Raw genomic sequence first — 17,733 nt, 5'->3', positions numbered from 1 at the left:
AGATGAGACTCACCCTAGAGGCAGGAGCTTTGTTCAGATTACCTCCTGGGGTCTCTTCTAGTTTATGGTTTCTTCTCTTTGCTGTGCTGTTTAGCCAGTTTGAAGGGCTCTCTGGTAAGCAGAGAAGCTATCAACAGTGAGAAAGTTAGACAATACCATATTTCCCCATGTATAAGACTCACCCTTTTCTGAAAAATTTGGGGTCTAAAAACTGGGTGCGTCTTATACAGTGATTGTAGATTATTTTATTTGGATTTCTGGCTTTTTCACGCTTGTTTTTGCACTCGTTGAAGACAGTAACTCGTCATCAGACACAGATGAGGACAAGCTAATGGAAGGGAGTTCTGACAGTGATGAGGAGTTGTATGAATTTTATGATGAGTAAAAGTTGAGTTCAATAACTTTAGGTAATACATTTATTTTTTTTTTTTTCAAATTTCAGGCCCCAAAATTAAGGTGCATCTTATACATGGGAGCGTCTTATACATGGGGAAATACGGTGGCTCCTATGTCTTTGTACACGTGGGTTGTAGCAAAGTGGAGCACCAGCCCATGGCCTTTTATTGTGCCCAGTAGGGATGCCTTCTGTCACCTTCCCAGCCCAGCTCTCATAACCGAGAGCCCCCCCCCACCCCATCCCTCTGCCCCAGGATGTCTTTTTCGGATTTCTTGAGGCAGTTCTCTCGGCTGGAGATCTGCAACCTGTCCCCGGATTCCCTGAGCAGTGAGGAGGTACACAAATGGAACCTGGTCTTGTTCAATGGCTGCTGGACACGGGGCTCCACTGCCAGTGGCTGCCAGAGTTACCCAGGTGAGGTGAGGGGCTGCCTGGGCCCGCCTCCTCTGACTTACCCTCATGAGCCGGGTGTCCTTAGAGGTTCACCTTTGGGCAGTGCCTGTGCACTCTGTTCTCTGGCTTTTGGAACCACTTGGAGGCCCACTGTCCCCTGGGGCTTGGAGGCCAGGGCAGAAAAAATGGGCAGTGCCTCTGCAGCCCCTCCCCTGAGGCCTGATCTCAAGTGATACCATTCTCCAGCTTCTCCAGCTTCTGTGTGTCCAAACTGGCCCTGCTTCACCCACCCGCCCCCTACCCTCCAAGGATGTGCTTCTTAATACTAACCATGTCGTGGCACCTGGCGCTGAGGCCTCCATCCATTCCCACCTGACCTAGGTGGCAGGTCCCTGTCCCGCTGAGCTCTGGGACAGGCCAGCTAATGGCATGCTAGGGAAACACGGGTACCTCCTGTGCTGTCTCAATGGGCTGCACCCATCACAGCAGCGCCTGAGTCCGAGGTGGAGGGGCTGGACCTTGTGGGTCATGCATGGCCACACCCAGGGCCCTTGAGTGGCCACTTCCCACTCTCATGGGAGTCTCGGGAGCTCCATCCCTGGTGGGGCTAGTCTGGTGCAAAACCATTGCTTCTGCACTAACCCTCGTCTTACTAAAAACAGGGGAAGCCTGCCCATTCACAAGAGATCACTAATACACTCATATATAGGCTCCTCCTAGGTCGAATCTGCTGAGGCAGCACCCCAGGAAGCAACTCCAAAAAAATCAACCCTCCATCTTTAAGGAGAATGAAGGAAGGCAAAATCCACCTTCTCCACCTTCTCCACCTTCCCCTTCCCGGCGCATGCTCCCTCCCGGCCTATGGTGATGTGTTGATTGACTTAGACTATTTCCAGGGCGGGGTTGGCTGCTTTCTTCTTATGCTGAGCTCACTGTGGGGCTGCGCTATGGCAGCAGGTTGCCATGAAACCTCATGTGAGTGCAGGTCTGGGTCTAGACTGGTTGGACCCTGCATTCCCCATCTAACCTGAGCTTCGACCTCTGGTGGCAGAAATGGGTGCTGAGCAGAGAGGTAGGAGGCGAGATCCTTTTCTGCTACTGTCACTCAGCCTGTCAGCTCTGCAACCCTGAAAGGGTTCCTTTCCCCAGCTTTTAGTTTCCTAGTCCTTGAAATGGCGTGATAATACGCACCTTTGGAAACGCTCTGTAGACGAGGAGTGCTATCCAAATGGCATGCATTATCTTTACGGCCCATTCTCATCCTCCAGTTCTGTCGAGGAGTAAACAAAGAGTGCAGAGATGGCACTCATGTGGCATGTAGGAGACATTAAAATATGCTCACCATTAGCAAGCTCTTAGAAAATGTGTAGGAAATTTGCATGGACCATTTTGGGAGCTCAGAGCCGCAGGGGGGTACCTGAGGTTCCACCTGTCTGCGCCAAATCACTAGCCCATCTGTGCCGCCAACTAGCTGCCGGGGAGAGATGGAGGGTCCCTGCTCTTTGCTAACCATGTGAATACAGAAGATTACAGAATTGTCTCTGCCTCCTCTGGACCCTGAACATATCTGGCTATAAAATACACACCCTTGTGCCTGAATCAGGAAGTGGAGGTTCTGGGCAGGTGAATCAGAATAAGCAACCTGATTGGTAAGAAAGAAATAATAATCAGTGGCTCTTTGTCACCTGTGAATGCCTCATTATTTCATCAAGTCACACCCTTATTTCAAGGCTGTAAGAACTCCCAGTCTCTGCACTCCTCCCCCCACCCCCTCCACCGCACAGGGCACATCATTATTGAAATTAGTGAGGCCCCGTCTTTCACAATTAGGCTATGACACCTGACTCATAGAATGGCTGTGTGCTTGGGGATGACCCATCTGACCTCTCTATGCCTTGGCCCATTCTCATCCTCCAGTTCTGTCGAGGAGTAAACAAAGAGTGCAGAGATGGCACTCATGTGGCATGTAGGAGACATTAAAATATGCTCACCATTAGCAAGCTCTTAGAAAATGTGTAGGAAATTTGCATGGACCATTTTGGGAGCTCAGAGCCGCAGGGGGGTAGTGTAGTCATTTATGTTGAGAGATTATAAAAAAAAAATCTATTTGGATCAAAGCAGTCTTTTAAAATATCCTTGGGTGGTGTGACAGGCATCCTTCTTAAATGCCAATTATTACTTCTCCTGCATTATTCAGTGACTTACACCAGAAGGGAGTGTGTTTCATCAGTGGGCTGTGACACTGAAGCAATCAAGGGAGGTCCCCGGGCTGGTGGACAGAGGATGGGCAATTAGGACAGCTTCGAGCTGTGATCTGGAGCTGGGGCCTGTCTGAGAGAGAGCACGTGGCCTTTGGGTGGCAGTTTCTGGGGAGCGAGCGTAGTTGTCTTTAGAGCCTGTCTGCAGGGGCCTTTTAGTAGCTAGTCTCCTCCAGACTGTGTCCTCATCTGTCTCTGGGACATGCCAGCTACCCAGATGTCTGCCTTCCTCTAGAAGGTGAGTTTGTCTTCACAGACCAGGGGCTGAGACCAAGGAGATATGCACTATATTTCTGGGAAGACCTGGAAATTATTTCTTAGGGGGGTGGGCAATATAGCCTGGGATTGTGGGATACATTGACTATCCCTAGGAAAGCACGCCTGGGCTCCTGGTTGGTCAAATGGACATGTGCTAAGCTTCCGAATGCTATGGGGTATGTCTGCAGGCGTGGGGTAGGGAGAGAGAAGAAAATGTCTCATCACCTTGTAAAGGAAACTCGCTGAGGCTGCAAACCAGACAGAGTTTGGTTAGAATTGTGCTTTTCTTGGGATGATCAAGGTTCTCCCCTTTCATTTTATTTTCCCCTGTCTCCTCACTCCCTGTGGGGAGAACCACCATCTCCTGGTGACTTCTACCCACTCCTGGGACTTCTAGACCAATCCCCAGTTCAAGATCCAATTGGATGAGGTGGACAGCCACTGGGAGGAAGGTGCTGGCGAACCCTGCTGCACCGTGCTGCTGGGGCTGATGCAGAAGAACCTCTGGCGTCAGAAGAGGCTCGGGCGGGCAAGCTGAGCATTGGCTACGCCTGTGTACAAGGTGCTCCTGAGCTGGGCCCAGCCTCTACTGCACGCTCGATGTCTTGGGTTGGAATATTTTGGCCAGTAATTGAATCACATCTTTCTTATTGTTTGAATATTCCTCATCAAGCATTCTCCTTGCTCACCTAAATGCTTTTTCCAGTGTGGCTAAGTCTCTGCCATTAACATGGAGACATGTGATTCATTAAACTTCACCTGTCACTGAGGGCTCAGTGTCAAGGAGCTTATTAGATTCTTTCCCAGTAGAGGCTTCGCAGGGGACAGGAGCCAAGAGCATGGGGCACAAGGCATTTGAGGTAACATAAGGAATACGAGGGGGCAACACAGAACAGGGGAAGGAAGGCTGGACATAGGAGTCAAAGACAAACACCCCTTCCTCCTCTGACAACCTTAGACAGTTGTTGGATCATGCAGGGCATAGGTAGAAGGGAGAAAAGCCGCATACCTGGCCATTTGCAGTTCTGAGGTCTCTGGACTGGGGACCACGACTGACTCTGGTCTGAGGCTGCAGTGCCAAGATGCCAGTTGGTAGTGGTCAACACCCTTCTGTGGGGCTCATAGCCTCACAGATATGTTAAAACAAGACCTCCGGGTCTGGATGAGCCTGGTCAGGAACAGATGGGAATCCACTTTGTATATAGGCAAAGAGACTCCTTGTAACAAATACCAGAGGGGTTCGTGGTGGTTGTTTTAATACAGTTTTGGTAAAAAGAACTTTCTTGGAAAAAATTCAATTCTAGTTAGGAAGACCCAGAGCTGGCCGGAGGCCCGATGTCTCCGTATAAATTACTGCAGTTGTTGATAGAAAAAGGACAGCCTTGCAATTCATCAATGGCTTTCCAGTTTCAATCGCTGGCTAGTGTCTCATGTTAGCACGGACCACGTCCCTAGTGGGCCAGGATCACACAGTCTGTCTGCAGGACGTGGGGAAGGACAGAAAGGCATGAAGGGGGGGGGACATGACACTCTCAGGTGACCTGCTGTTTTCCTCTGCCCTGTAGGTCCCCAAAGAGGTATGTGAGTGCCAACAAAGATTTCCTTCTTTTGGTTCGGACAGTGGCTGCCTTCACGACGGGCACCCAGCAGTCTGCACTTCCTCTGACTGCGGCCGGCTGCTGCTCCTACAAATAGACCACTTTTTGTAGGAGCCGCTGAGCTGGTCACCCAGGACCCGCTTTTGCAGGACCTGCTGAGCTGGTCACCCAGAGAGCCAGCGAAGATGCTCCCACCTGCCCGGCCACCATGGAAGGGGGGAGCAGTGACCTCTGCCCACTCTGTGCCCGGTGGCCTGATCCGAATAAGATGATTATAGCACAGCTTGGGCTCCCCTTTATCTAGCCAACAGAGTAAATGCTCTGATCTATGATGAGAGAGGGAAGCACCTGCCTTATCTTTTGGGCTCCCGGCTTCTCCTGAGCCTCCTCACTGATTTATAACTAGGTTGGGGAGACATGTCATCACTGCCATACTTACATTCCCAGTGCAGGGGACTGGCATGGCTCAATAGCATCCAGTGCAATGTCAGGTCCCAGGTCGCGCTGGCCCCTGGAGCCTCCTCTCCTTGGCTGCAAGCTGAGAACAGGAGGGAGCTTTCAGTGTGTGAGCAGGTGTGGGTGTACGTACACCCAGAGTGGGTCCTCCCTGGCACCCTGAACTTCCCAGGGCGGCTCCTCCAGCCACCCTGACCTTGAACTGGAATCAGAGGATTGGAAAATAATGGTCTCGCTTGCTTTTATTCATTCCTCTTTCTGAAATGTATACAGCACTCACATTTATGCCAATATGTACTATTAGTAGGGATTTGGGTCTTTTTTTTAAACTGCTTTATTACTTCAATAAGAGAGTTTCATGGTTTATTTATTTATATTTTCATTGATCTGAGAGAGAGAGAGAGAGAGAGAGACAGGAAGGGAGGGAGGGAAGATGGAGGGAACCTGGTCTTGCCTCTGTGTCTTTCAGTTCCCACTCTGGACTCCTGAACAGGCCTTCTCTAGTCTGTCCCATCCCTGGGTTGTTGCTAGAATTCACTTTGCCCCTTTCCTGGCCCAACCTGAATTAGTTTGCTTCCCTACCTCAGCTCCATGGGTACTTTCTCCTGCTGGCTCCCTGTTTCCTCCCCTTGCTGTCCTCAGGGATGGCAAGGGTGATGCCATGACACTTAGACCTTGGCCGTGGCCTTGCTGGCCACACCTAGCATTATCGGTCTGGTATGTCAACATTTTCAAGGGGATACCCAGAGCCGTGGCTGCCCCTGTACCCAGGTCTCAGCAGGGGCTGGGGATCCCCGTGGAGTCCTGACCAGGGCAGAGGGGCAGGTGGCCCTAATTTCTTCCCTGCTTAGCAGACTGGTACCCCAAAGAGGATCTAGTGATTATGAATGGACACTGTCTACTGCGGGGTGGCCATTCTGGCTCCGGGTCACAAAGAAGTTGCAGCCCTTGTGGCTTATTGCATTCTGTCACAGGCATCTTGATGAGGATTGGTCATAAAGATACAGTCCTCTGAGAGGCTTAATTACTGCAATAATAACATTGGCACCTGTGTTGTCGAATCACTCCGCAGTCCCTAATTAGCCTGTGCCACACACTGACAGCTTCCCTCTTCCTCCAGCAGACAGATAGGTCCTGGAGGACACCTCTCCCCCCCCAGGACAGCGAAGGCCCTCCTGCCTCCTTAGGGGCTGCCTCGTTGCCCTCCCAGCCTGCTGGCCCTGGTCACCCTGCAGAGCAATTTTTCTAGATGGGCAAACCCCTCTGGTTGCTTTTGCTCCAGGACCAGAATTTAAAGTTACTTTTCTAGCCTTGGGACTGTACTGAGGTGCCCGATGCCACACCCCAGGCACAGCCACCGAATAGGAGCGTTGGATTCAGTGAGTGGGTGATTCGTGCGGACAAATGCCCGGATTGAAGCTGAGCACTCCCTGGGGACCCTGCGGTCAGACTCTTCACTTCACCAGGGAGAGGGCAAAGGGTCTGGCAGAGGTCACAGAGTCAAGGTCAGTGACCGAAACAGGGCCTGGCACCCAGAAGGTGCTCTAAATACACTTGATTGGCTCCCTGTGAGTTCACGGCAGAACGCAGGCCCGCTGGCTCTTCACCCAGGGTCAACGACTACCCATCCCCAAAACAGGAGAGCAAAGCCGAGCCTCTTGGCCCCTGTCTTGGGGCCTCCGTGGCACTGACTCTGACGTTGCTCTCTCTGCAGCTGGAGGATCACACGGGTGTGCGCCTGGACCAGCGCTTCTTCCTGGGCCACCAGCCCGTGACCCGTTCCAGCACCTATGTCAACCTGAGGGAGGTCTCCGCCCGGCCCAGCTGCCCCTGGGGGAGTACCTGGTGGTGCTGTCCACCTTCGAGCCCTTCCAGGACGGCGACTTCTGCCTGCGGGTATTCTCAGAGAAGAAGGCCGAGGCCCTGTGTGTGCCCCCCACCCCGTGGTGTTGGGGTGGTCTGAATGCCTGGGTGAGGGAGGGACAGGCTCTGGGGCTATGTGTGACCCACCCTTGGCTCCCAGCTGATGCTTCCCAGAAGAACTGTGTAGAACACCATGGTTCCCACAGGCCGTCACTGGGTGCTCCCTCCTGCCCCTCTACTTTGGTCTGTAGAATGCTGTGGAATTTTCTTTAAAGAACAGTCAAGGCAGGAGAGAAGACACAACAGTAACAGCCTGGTTAGAGGGTGTTCCTCCTAGCAGGGCGGGCACCTGAGGCCCTTAGAGTGGGCTCTAGAGAGCACCACCTCCTCCCCTTACACACATACACATCACTCACACACCACACACACATATACACATGCACACACATATACATACATGTGTATACTCATACCATCCACCCACACCACACATACCACACACACATATACACACAGGCATGTATACACACCACCCACCCACACCATGCGTACATGCATACAGCTTGCATACAGACACAACACTACATATCATGTATGTGTCTGCATGCACACTGGGATTTGATGGCTCATTCCCCAGAGGCCCTTCAACAGAGATTCACAGAGTGGGTTCTCAAGAGAGAACAGTAGTAACTGGGGCAAAGAGGGAGAGAGTACTTTAGAAGGGTTGTCTACCAGGGAGAATATTCTAGATTCCATCAAGGTCCAACCAAACTTGGCAGTACTTGTCTATGGTAAAAACAAACAAAACCAAAAAACCCAACAACTCATGGTGAGGTGGGGAGGGATCCTGGCTAAATACTAGGTTTAAGCAGTTTGGTGCTGGTAGAAACAGAATGAGGGTCTTGTATAGGAAGACAATATCTCAGAAGGGTCAAAAACTTCCTAAAAGGACCTAGCCATTAGCTGTCATTTTACTTACTGATATTTGGTTTATTTCTCTTTTTATATTTCAGGGAAATTGGGGATGTGGTAGCTGGAAACCCATATGAGGTATGCAACCTTTTAGTATACTGAGCTCTGACACTGTTGCCTAGCAGTTATTCAGGGTTTCTCATTGATTCGTGAGAGTTCTTTATATATGGAGGATGGTCCTTTATACTTTATACATTGAGGACCACATGGCTCTTCTTGATAAAGATGAGATAGAAGCAGTACTGGGACACATTCCTATCCTCTGAAGGGGGGGAATCTCAGTGTCCCCCCCATCCAGTCAGCTGGACCTTTAGCTAGAACACTGAGGCAGTTATGCAGGCAGAGAAGGCAATGGGTGAAAGTGATCCAGTCCCTTGCTCTTAGTCTTTCAGGGGACAAATGATGGAAGTGTATGAAAAAGGTGACAGGACGCTCATGCAGAAGTGGATCTAAACCTGTGAGTGTACAGTCTAGGGGTGCTGGAGTGAGTGCCTATTCTGGGCAGGATCCCTGGAGGAGGTGTTCAGGGCAGATTTTGGCAAAAGAAATGCACAGGGTTTGAAGTGTAGGTTCACTCACCTCACTTCTTGTCCTCCTCCCTCGTGTCCTCAATTTCCTGTCCTTTTCTTCAGATGATGTGCATTGAGGTGGCCACGTGGCTGCTCCCTGAGGGGTAGGGTCATGTGGCCACATGGGCACTGGCTGGGGTGGCACAGGACTCCCTTTGCAGGGCACAGGTCCAGCTTTCACCATCCCATTCTGTCTACCCAAAGAGACTGAGGTATCTCTGCAGAGGCCACGTGGGGTACCCCCTGGCTGCCAATCTTTGGCTGAATGGGTGGTGGGCAGACATATTGAATTGTTTTGCATATGTCCAGCTTGTAAGCTCCTCTTTCTGTGGATGCCCGAGCCAAATATGATTCCCACATTAACTACGCAATTGTCCTGCTTCTTAGCCACATCCCGGCAAGGGGGATCCGAATGATGGCCAGTTCCACCGCCTGCTGGAGAAGCTCACTGGGGAGGTGAGTGGATGAGTGGGAAAATGGCCAAGAACACTCAGGTCACTTTAGTCTGTATCCCTTGAGTGTCTGAGTAAAAATGGTGAGGCCACAGGTGTCAGGCCCCTCCCCCCTTCCACCATTGCCTTAGCTGCCAAGGGGGCATGTTTTATTAAGAACATCAAAAATAGTAAAAATAACTAACTAAATAAAAGCTCATATTTGTACGCAAATTCTTCACGTAGCTGATCTTTTCTCTCCTGAAGTGTGGGGCAGTATGGGGCACTCTCCCTGCTCTGCTGGTGAAGGGGAAGGTACAGGGCGGTTAAGGAGCTGGCTGGGTCCAAGGCCTTGTGAGGTGCAGGCCAAGGTTTGGATGTAGATTCTCAACACCCCATTTCATTCCTGGCGAGTTGATAGAAGCGCTATTCCCATCCTGGAGGATTGTTAGAGGGCCCTCTGGTCTTATTACTGGGACTGTTTTATGCCTGAAAGGACCAGTTGTCTTCCCAGGAGACACTGCTCTGTGGAGCTCTTATCTTACTCGATTGTAATAGAATTGCCGTCTGGATTGGTGGAGAGGAGGGGAGAAGTGAGACCACCCTGGGGGCAAATGATAAAGCCACACTTCCCGAGGAGACGTGGCTTGGCTAACATCACGTGGCAAATAAGGGATAATGATTGGAACGCAGTCCAGCCAACACCTGTTCTCTGTACGTCACTTATCATCCTCTCTGATGTCTGTCCTCCAGCTGAGAGTTAAGGGACACATCCTCTCTCTGGTTCAGTGTTTGTCCCAAATGCCTACTTCCAGTGTGAGATGAGCCCCTGCTTGGAAGGGAAGCACCCATATGTGCAGTGGGAAAAGTGGGTACTCAGGGGTGAGACACTTGGGAACTGTGAACCCCAAGCAATTACATTCCATGGAAATGACAGATTACATTGCATATGCACAGGGTGCTCAGGAGTTTGCAAAATCACGGCTTATTTAACTCTAAAGTGAATGCAGAAGTGTTTTGAAATTTTGAGGCTATTCTACATCGGGGTGTGGCCCACCACTGTTACTTCTATTATCAGAGACCCACTGAACTTGGCTGTCAGTTTAAGCAAGCTCCCCATGTGGCAGCATCTGTTTGGTGTGTTCCACACTCACATCACATCATTAATGCACACGTCCCCCCAGGCTGTGGGAACCCCAGACAAACAGAACTGGAGTTTTCAAAGACGTCACAGCCTTTTTAAATCACAGGGCCTGTGCACTGGTTGTTGGACTCTACATTAATTTAACATCTTGGAAAGCTTGTCAGGGCCTGACATGACATGCATTTGCGTTCCCTTTCTAGGATTCTGCGATCAGTGCCTATGAACTCAGGACTGGCATGAATGAGGTGTTTTCCAAACTTAAGTTCTTTCTTGGTGCTTCTCAGAAAGTCCATGGGAGTCACAGAGATGCTGGGTTGGGGGTGAGTGTGAGGGTGGGTATTGGGTCAGAATCACTGCAGATGGGAAGAAGGGACCTTTGGCCTCTGACCCCAGGGGTCCAGGTTCTCTCTGGGCTGACAGAGCATCCAGCAAGGGGTTGGGAGGGGGTGCTGGAAAGGTGGGAGGCGAGGCTGATGCTAGAGCCTCTGGGCCCTGTGGGATAGAATCTCGAGTCTTGGGAGAAAGCAAGCTGGGCTGAGAGTGACCTGCGTGAAATTCTCCCACAAAACTCATGACTTCGATGCCATGGAAAACTGCAGATTGAAGATGGTGCTCTGTACTGTACCCTTGGGGAGGTGTGTGGGAGGGATGCTCTGTCTGTCCTAGACAAGGTAGGTCCCCATCTCAGGCTTTGTTGCGAGTCCTCCTTCCACACCCAGGAGCAAAGCCTCGTTCCTCCCATCTGAACCCCAGTCCCACATGAGGTGGCATGGAGCAGGCTTCTTGTCTGGCCCAGCGATGGGCCAGGGGAAGTCTCCCAGCTGGCTGAGTGACAGGCATGTTCACCCTCTGTAGCTGGACCAGGAGTGAGAATGTAGGAGCAAAGCTGAGCAGCCAAGTTCAAGTTCCCCCGGAGCTGGGGTGGAGCAGCTCAGGGCTCAGAGCCCCAGCTGGATGGTTGCATGGCCTTCCCACCCTTGGCTCCTGCCTGTTACCTTGTCTTCAAATGACCCTCACCCCACCCCCCTTTCCTATTTACAGTTTTAGAAACCGACATAAAATTCGATGGATTCAACATCAACTTGCAGGGAGATGGTCAGCCTAATGGATATATCCTTTCCATGGCGGTGTTTCCACCTTTCCCAGGGAGGAGGGGGGATGGGCAGAGAAAAGAAGGAAGGAGAAGGGAACCAGCACTTGCTGAATAGATGTCAGTGTCCTGCGTGAGCGCTAAAGAAAAATCTCATCTCACATTTGCTCCTCAATAGGCTGAAGATGATCTCCATTTTTATGGAAAAAACTGAGGTGGATAGTGTTTAAGTGACTTCTTTGAACACCTTAACTTTAGCAAATATGGAGCATCTGTGCCCAGCCTTCTGGTTAATCACAGTGCTCTTTCTTCTGGGGTGTGCTCCCACCTTCCTCCTTCTCCCCCTCCCCCCTCCCCCACCTGTCCCCATCCCTATCTGGTCTTTGACACCAACTCTTAACACAGCCCTCCAATATTTTAGAATTATCACATGAGATAAAACCTGTTTGTTTCCTCTGGCCCAGTTTAACTCTCACTCCACACTGAAGGATACAGCCAGCATTTTCTAGGTGGACAGAGCAGCTTAAATAAAGGCACAGAGAAGAGTCCCGTGTTACTTCCTGAACACTTTGCCTAGTGTAAGTTCAGGTCACCATGCTCCACAGATCTGATGGCAAAGGCGGTTTCTTAAAAAATTGGAGCCTTGGAGGGCTCCCCTCAGTTCTTAGGGGCTCAATCATGATGCGCTCTAATGACCTTTGGATGAGAGGGATGACTGATCTGTGTGGGGACACGCAGAGGGTTCTGGAGAGCCAGCGCATGTATGTGGACCTCTGCTGTGGTTATCAGCAATGGGGCGACGATGCTATTCTTCTGGTTTCAGACCTTCAAATGCTGGGGCTCTTCAGCTGTGTCCTATTAGGCCTACATGGTAAACAATTCAATTTTGGATCCTGTGGGTCCACTTGGCTGCAAATGATTCCTTGATTGAATCATTCTTTTCAAACTTGCACCTAGACTCCCATTTAGACTTGAGAGTGGCCTTGTGGTCCCCACGCGTTGTTCCCAGTGGTCCTCCTTACTGCAGATATGGAAGTTCACTGAGGTCTTAGGACATTGTACAAGGCCACAAGAGAAAAAACATCCGTGTAGAATTTGGGTTCGATCATGTTGGTCTTTAACGTGTCTAGAGCAATAGGACGAACACCTTGGGACTGGCGGAATTCAAGATGCTGCGGTCGAAGATTTAGAGATACCTGGTAACTCTTCTGTCCCTCTTGGGCATCCCCTGGGCTCTGGTCCTCTCCCCTGTTCTGTGTCTTCTAGCCTCTCATCCTCCCTAATACTCTTTCCTAGTTTATTACATGCCCTCCTCTGAGTAGGTTCTTTTTTTTTTTTTTTTACATTTTTTAAATTTCATTTTATTTATTTATTATTATTTTTTTTAATTTTTTTTTAGATTTTATTTATTCATTTTTTTATAAATAAATTTTTATTTAAATGGGGTGACATCAATAAATCAGGGTACATATATTTAAAGAAAACATTTCCAGGTTATTTTGTCATTTAGTTCTGTTGCATACCCATCACCCAAAGAGAGATGGTCCTCTGTCACCCTCTATCCAGTTTTCTTTGTACCCCTCCCCCTCCCCCCTTCCCTCCTTCCCTACCCCCACCCCCCGTAACCACCACACTCCTGTCCATGTCTCTTAGTCTCACTTTTATGTCCCACCAATGTATGGAATCCTGCAGTTCTTGTTTTTTTCTGATTCACTTATTTCACTCCGCATAATGTTATCAAGATTCCACCAATCTGCTGTAAGTGATCCGATATCATCATTTCTTCTAGCTGACTAGTATACCATGGTGTATATGTGCCCCATCTTCTTTATCCAGCCTTCTATTTTTTTTTTTTTACAGTAATTAAAAGCCTTTAAGCAAACTCTTGGCCAATACAGCAAGAATCCATAAAAGAGTAGTGTCTTTAACATGTTCACCAAGTCCAAGTTGGCCCCATCATCATGCCAAATCCCTGAAAAAGGCAACCCAACCACAGTTCAGTCTGTTAGGATCTGTCACAGGGAGCAGGAGTCCAGGAAAAGTCCACATCCAGGAAAAGTCCGCATGGCACCGGAATTGTCACCATTCTATACTTTGCAGCTCATGTCCAAGTCCCAGTGACTGCTGCTTCTAGCTGGTAATGATTCAGGTAGACTGGAGAAGCCATTTGCAGCATGCGTGGATATGGAGCTTCTGTTCTCCTCTGCCTGGAGAGATGAGACCAGGTAGCTTTTCCCTGGAGCTCTGCGACTGTGGCATGGTGAAGAGAACCTTGGGATACACTAAGCTGGGTGGCAAAGGTAGATTCATAGTAGAAGTTGGCAAAAGGGGGAAAGAGAGCTCTAAATTAGGAGTAGGTCCCAGCCTGAAATATGAGCGGGGCATTGAGATAGGAGGGATAAAGGAAACACTATATATTAAGCAAAGCAGCAGAAAATAGGACTATCAACACCCACAACAGATCTTTGAGGGAAGGATAAAAAACCCTGACTATTCAGGCAAAACATAGTTAAGTGGCCCTTGTGCAAATGAGATCAGTTTACCTGCTTCTTGGAAGAAATACCCTAGGCTCGTCCACAGTGTCGTAGATGGGGCCGACGGCCCTGGGCACCTTCAGCCTTCAGTGGCAAAACCCAGCTTTCTGGGCAAGGTTAGGTCATAGGTGGCTGGAGCAGGGCTGGAAGAGACTGAACCCTCCCTTAGAGGAGTGAGGGGGAAGCCTACCTTCCAGTGTCCCTGTTTCCTCACAGCAGAGGCATGTAAGCCTGGCAGGCTTTAGCTCAATGACCTTCCTTTCCACTATTGAAGCAGGACCCAGATGGCATCCTAGGAGACCCCTTTGGGGCATTGGAGCCTTTAAGGGTGTATCCTAAAAGCTGGTAGTTCCCCTGATCTCTATTGGGCTTTTTCTGCCTCTAGGTATCTTAAAAGCCATGCTCAGAAGATCTCGCTGAGGGGTTTGAGGATCCCCATCTGCCTATATAAATCTTTTCCATATATCTGGAGCTATTTGGAAAAAGACAAAACAGTGTTATTACTCTCCACCCCTCCCCCTCTCCTTCCTCTCCGTCTCTCTCCTCCCCTCCCACAGCTAAGGCTCCACGGGAGCAAAGCCACCCCGGGCCCTAAGGATGGCCCCATGGCCTCTGCCTCAGTTGTTAGAATGGCTCTGGTTGCAACAGAGCAACCCCCCAGATGGGCAGAGCATTCCCCCCCCCCCCCGGTAGGCATGCCAGGTGGATCCCGGTCAGGCACATGCGGGAGTCTGTCTGACTGCCTCCCCATTTCCATCTTCAGAAAAATAAAAAAAATAAATAAATAAAAGAAAAAATACTACAAAAAAAAAAAGGGGGGGGGGGCATTCCCTTGTGCTAAAGCTCCAGGGAGCATGGAGTGAGCTTGAGTATGTCCTATGAAACATGGAGCTCTATGTTGACATATAAGTCTTTGAAGAAGGAGGAACTGCTGAAATAGTTCATCAGCATTTGTCCCTAAGACAGCAGTCTTTATAGTGGAAACACCATAAATAAATATTTACTGTCTGTCTATAGATTAAAGGGGAATATGGCAAATGCTGAAAAGCCATGATCTTTGTGCCCCTCCCCTCCCCCAACCCCCTCCCTCTCCTCCCCCCACCCTGTAACCCCAACCCTGTTGTCCATGTCTTTGAGTCTCATCTTTATGTCCCACCTATGTATGGAATCATTTAGTTCTTAGTTTTTTCTGATTTACTTCTTTCGCTCAGTATAATGTTATCAAGGCCCATCCATGTTGTTGTAAAAGATCCTATGTCATCATTTCTTATGGCTGAGTAGTATTCCATAGTATATATATACCAAAGCTTTTTAATCCACTTGTCCTCTGACAGACACTTGGGCTGTTTCCAGATCTTTGCTATTGTGAACAATACTGCCATAAACATGGGGGTGCATTTCTTCTTTTCAAACAGTGCTATGGTGTTCTTGGGGTAAATTCCTAACAGCGGTATAGCTGGGTCAAAAGGCAGTTTGATTTTTAATTTCTTGAGGGATCTCCATACTGTTTTCCACAGTGGCTGCACCAGTCTGCATTCCCACCAGCAGTGCAGGAGGGTTCCCTTTTCTCCACATCCTCGCCAGCACTTATTCTGTGTTGTTTTATTGATAAGCGCCATTCTGACTGGTGTGAGATGATATCTCATTGTGGTTTTAATTTGCATTTCTCTAATCATTAGTGATGTTGAACATTTTTTCATATGCCTTTTGGCCATCTGTGTGTCCTCTTTGGAGAAGTGTCTATTCATTTCTTTTGCCCATTTTTGGATTGGATTGTTTGTCTTCCTGGTACTAAGTTTTACAAGTTCTTTATAAATTTTTGTTATTAACCCCTTATCAGATGCAATGTCAAATATATTCTCCCATTGTGTAGTTTGTCTTTTTATTCTGTTCTTATTGTCTTTAGCTGTGCAGAAGCTTTTTAGTTTGATAAAGTCCCATTTGTTTATCCTGTCTTTTATTTCACTTGCCTGTGGAGACAAATCAGCCAATATATTACTGCGAGAGATGTCAGAGAGCTTACTGCCTATGTTTTCTTCTAAGATGCTTATGGTTTCACGACTTACATTTAAGTCTTTTATCCATTTTGAGTTTATTTTTGTGAGTGGTGTAAGTTGGTGGTCTAGTTTCATTTTTTTGCAGGTAGCTGTCCAATTTTTCCAACACCATTTGTTGAAGAGGCTATCTTTACTCCATTGTATTTCCTTACCTCCTTTGTCAAATATCAGTTGTCCATAGAGCTGTGGGTTTATTTCTGGGTTCTCTGTTCTGTTCCATTGATCTATGTGCCTGTTCTTATGCCAGTACCATGCTGTTTTGAGTACAATGGCCTTATAATATAACTTGATATCCGGAAGTGTGATCCCTCCTGCTTTATTCTTTCTATTCAAGATTGTTGAGGCTATTCGTGTTCTCTTTTGGTTCCATATAAATTTTTGGAATATGTTTTCTATATCTTTGAAGTAAGTCATTGGTATTTTAATCGGTATTGCATTGAATTTATAAATTGCTTTGGGTAATATAGACATTTAATGATGTTTATTCTTCCTAACCATGAGCACGGTATATGCCTCCACTTATTCGTATCTTCCCTGATTTCTTTTATCAATGTTTTATAATTTTATGAGTACAAGTCTTTAATCTCCTTGGTTAGATTTATTCCTAGGTACTTTATTTTTTTGGTTGTAATGGTAAAGGGGATTGATTCCTTGATTTCTCTTTCTGACAGTTCATTATTAGTGTATAAAAATGCCTCTGATTTCTGAGTATTGATTTTATATCCTGCCACATTGCCGAATTCATTTATCAGGTCTAGTAGTTTTTTTGACTGAGACTTTAGGGTATTCTATATACAATATCATATCATCTGCAAATAATGATAGTTTTACTTCTTCTTTTCCAATTTGGATGCCTTTTATTTCTTTTTCTTGTCTGATTGCTGTGGCTAGGACTTCCAGGACTATGTTGAATAAGAGTGGTGAAAGGGGGCACCCCTGCCTTGTTCTTGATCTTAAGGGGATTGCTTTTAATTTTTGCCCATTGAGTATGAGGTTGGCTGTGGGTTTCTCATAGATGGCCTTTATCAGGTTGAGATATGTTCCCTGTATTCCCACTTCACTGAGAGTTTTGATCATGAATGGGTGCTGGATTTTATCAAATGCTTTTTCTGCATCTATTGAAATTATCATGTGGTTTTTCTCCTTTCTTTTGTTTATGTGATGAATCACATTGATTGATTTGCGAATACTGTACCAGCCTTGCCTCCCCAGAATAAATCCCACTTGATCATGGTGTATGATTTTTTTCATATATTGCTGGATCCGGTTTGCGAATATTTTGTTGAGGATTTTTGCATCTAAGTTCATCAGGGATATTGGCCTATAATTTTCTTTTTTTGTGTTGTCTTTGCCTGGTTTTGGAATCAAAATTATGCTCGCCTCATAAAAGGAGTTTGGAAGTCTTCCTTCCTCTTGAATTTTTTGAAATAGCTTGAGAAGGATACGAGTAAGTTCTTCTTTGAATATTTGGAGAATTCACTTGTGAAGCCATCAGGCCCAGGACTTTTCTTTTTTGGAAGTTTTTTGATAGCTGTTTCAATCTCATTTGTTGTAATTGGTCTGTTTAGGTTTTCTGATTCTTCCAGATTGATTTTTGGAAGATTATATGATTCAAGGAATTTTTCTATTTCATCTAGGTTGTCTAGTTTTTTGGCATACAGTTCTTTATAGTATTTTCTTACAATATTTTGTATTTCTGTTGTGTCAGTTGTT

At 47.8% G+C, this 17,733-nt stretch overlaps 1 protein-coding gene across 1 annotated transcript in view; it reads left to right on the top strand.

The window, feature by feature from the left end:
* The window catches only part of CAPN8 (calpain 8), a 52,796-nt gene that overhangs the window by 29,015 nt on the left and 6,048 nt on the right, over nucleotides 1–17,733 (top strand). The window contains 11 exon segments of the mRNA XM_066360142.1: nucleotides 651–816; nucleotides 3,704–3,868; nucleotides 4,872–4,883; nucleotides 7,075–7,177; nucleotides 7,180–7,285; nucleotides 8,237–8,273; nucleotides 9,152–9,220; nucleotides 10,540–10,612; nucleotides 11,381–11,420; nucleotides 11,422–11,449; nucleotides 12,560–12,628. Coding sequence (XP_066216239.1) covers nucleotides 651–816; nucleotides 3,704–3,868; nucleotides 4,872–4,883; nucleotides 7,075–7,177; nucleotides 7,180–7,285; nucleotides 8,237–8,273; nucleotides 9,152–9,220; nucleotides 10,540–10,612; nucleotides 11,381–11,420; nucleotides 11,422–11,449; nucleotides 12,560–12,628 — 868 coding nt within the window.

Source organism: Saccopteryx leptura, chromosome 1 (assembly GCF_036850995.1).
Source record: "Saccopteryx leptura isolate mSacLep1 chromosome 1, mSacLep1_pri_phased_curated, whole genome shotgun sequence".
Classification (NCBI taxonomy): Eukaryota; Metazoa; Chordata; class Mammalia; order Chiroptera; family Emballonuridae; genus Saccopteryx; species Saccopteryx leptura.
The sequence above is the reverse complement of the archived record's forward strand: the minus strand, read 5'-3'. Positions and strand labels throughout refer to the sequence as shown.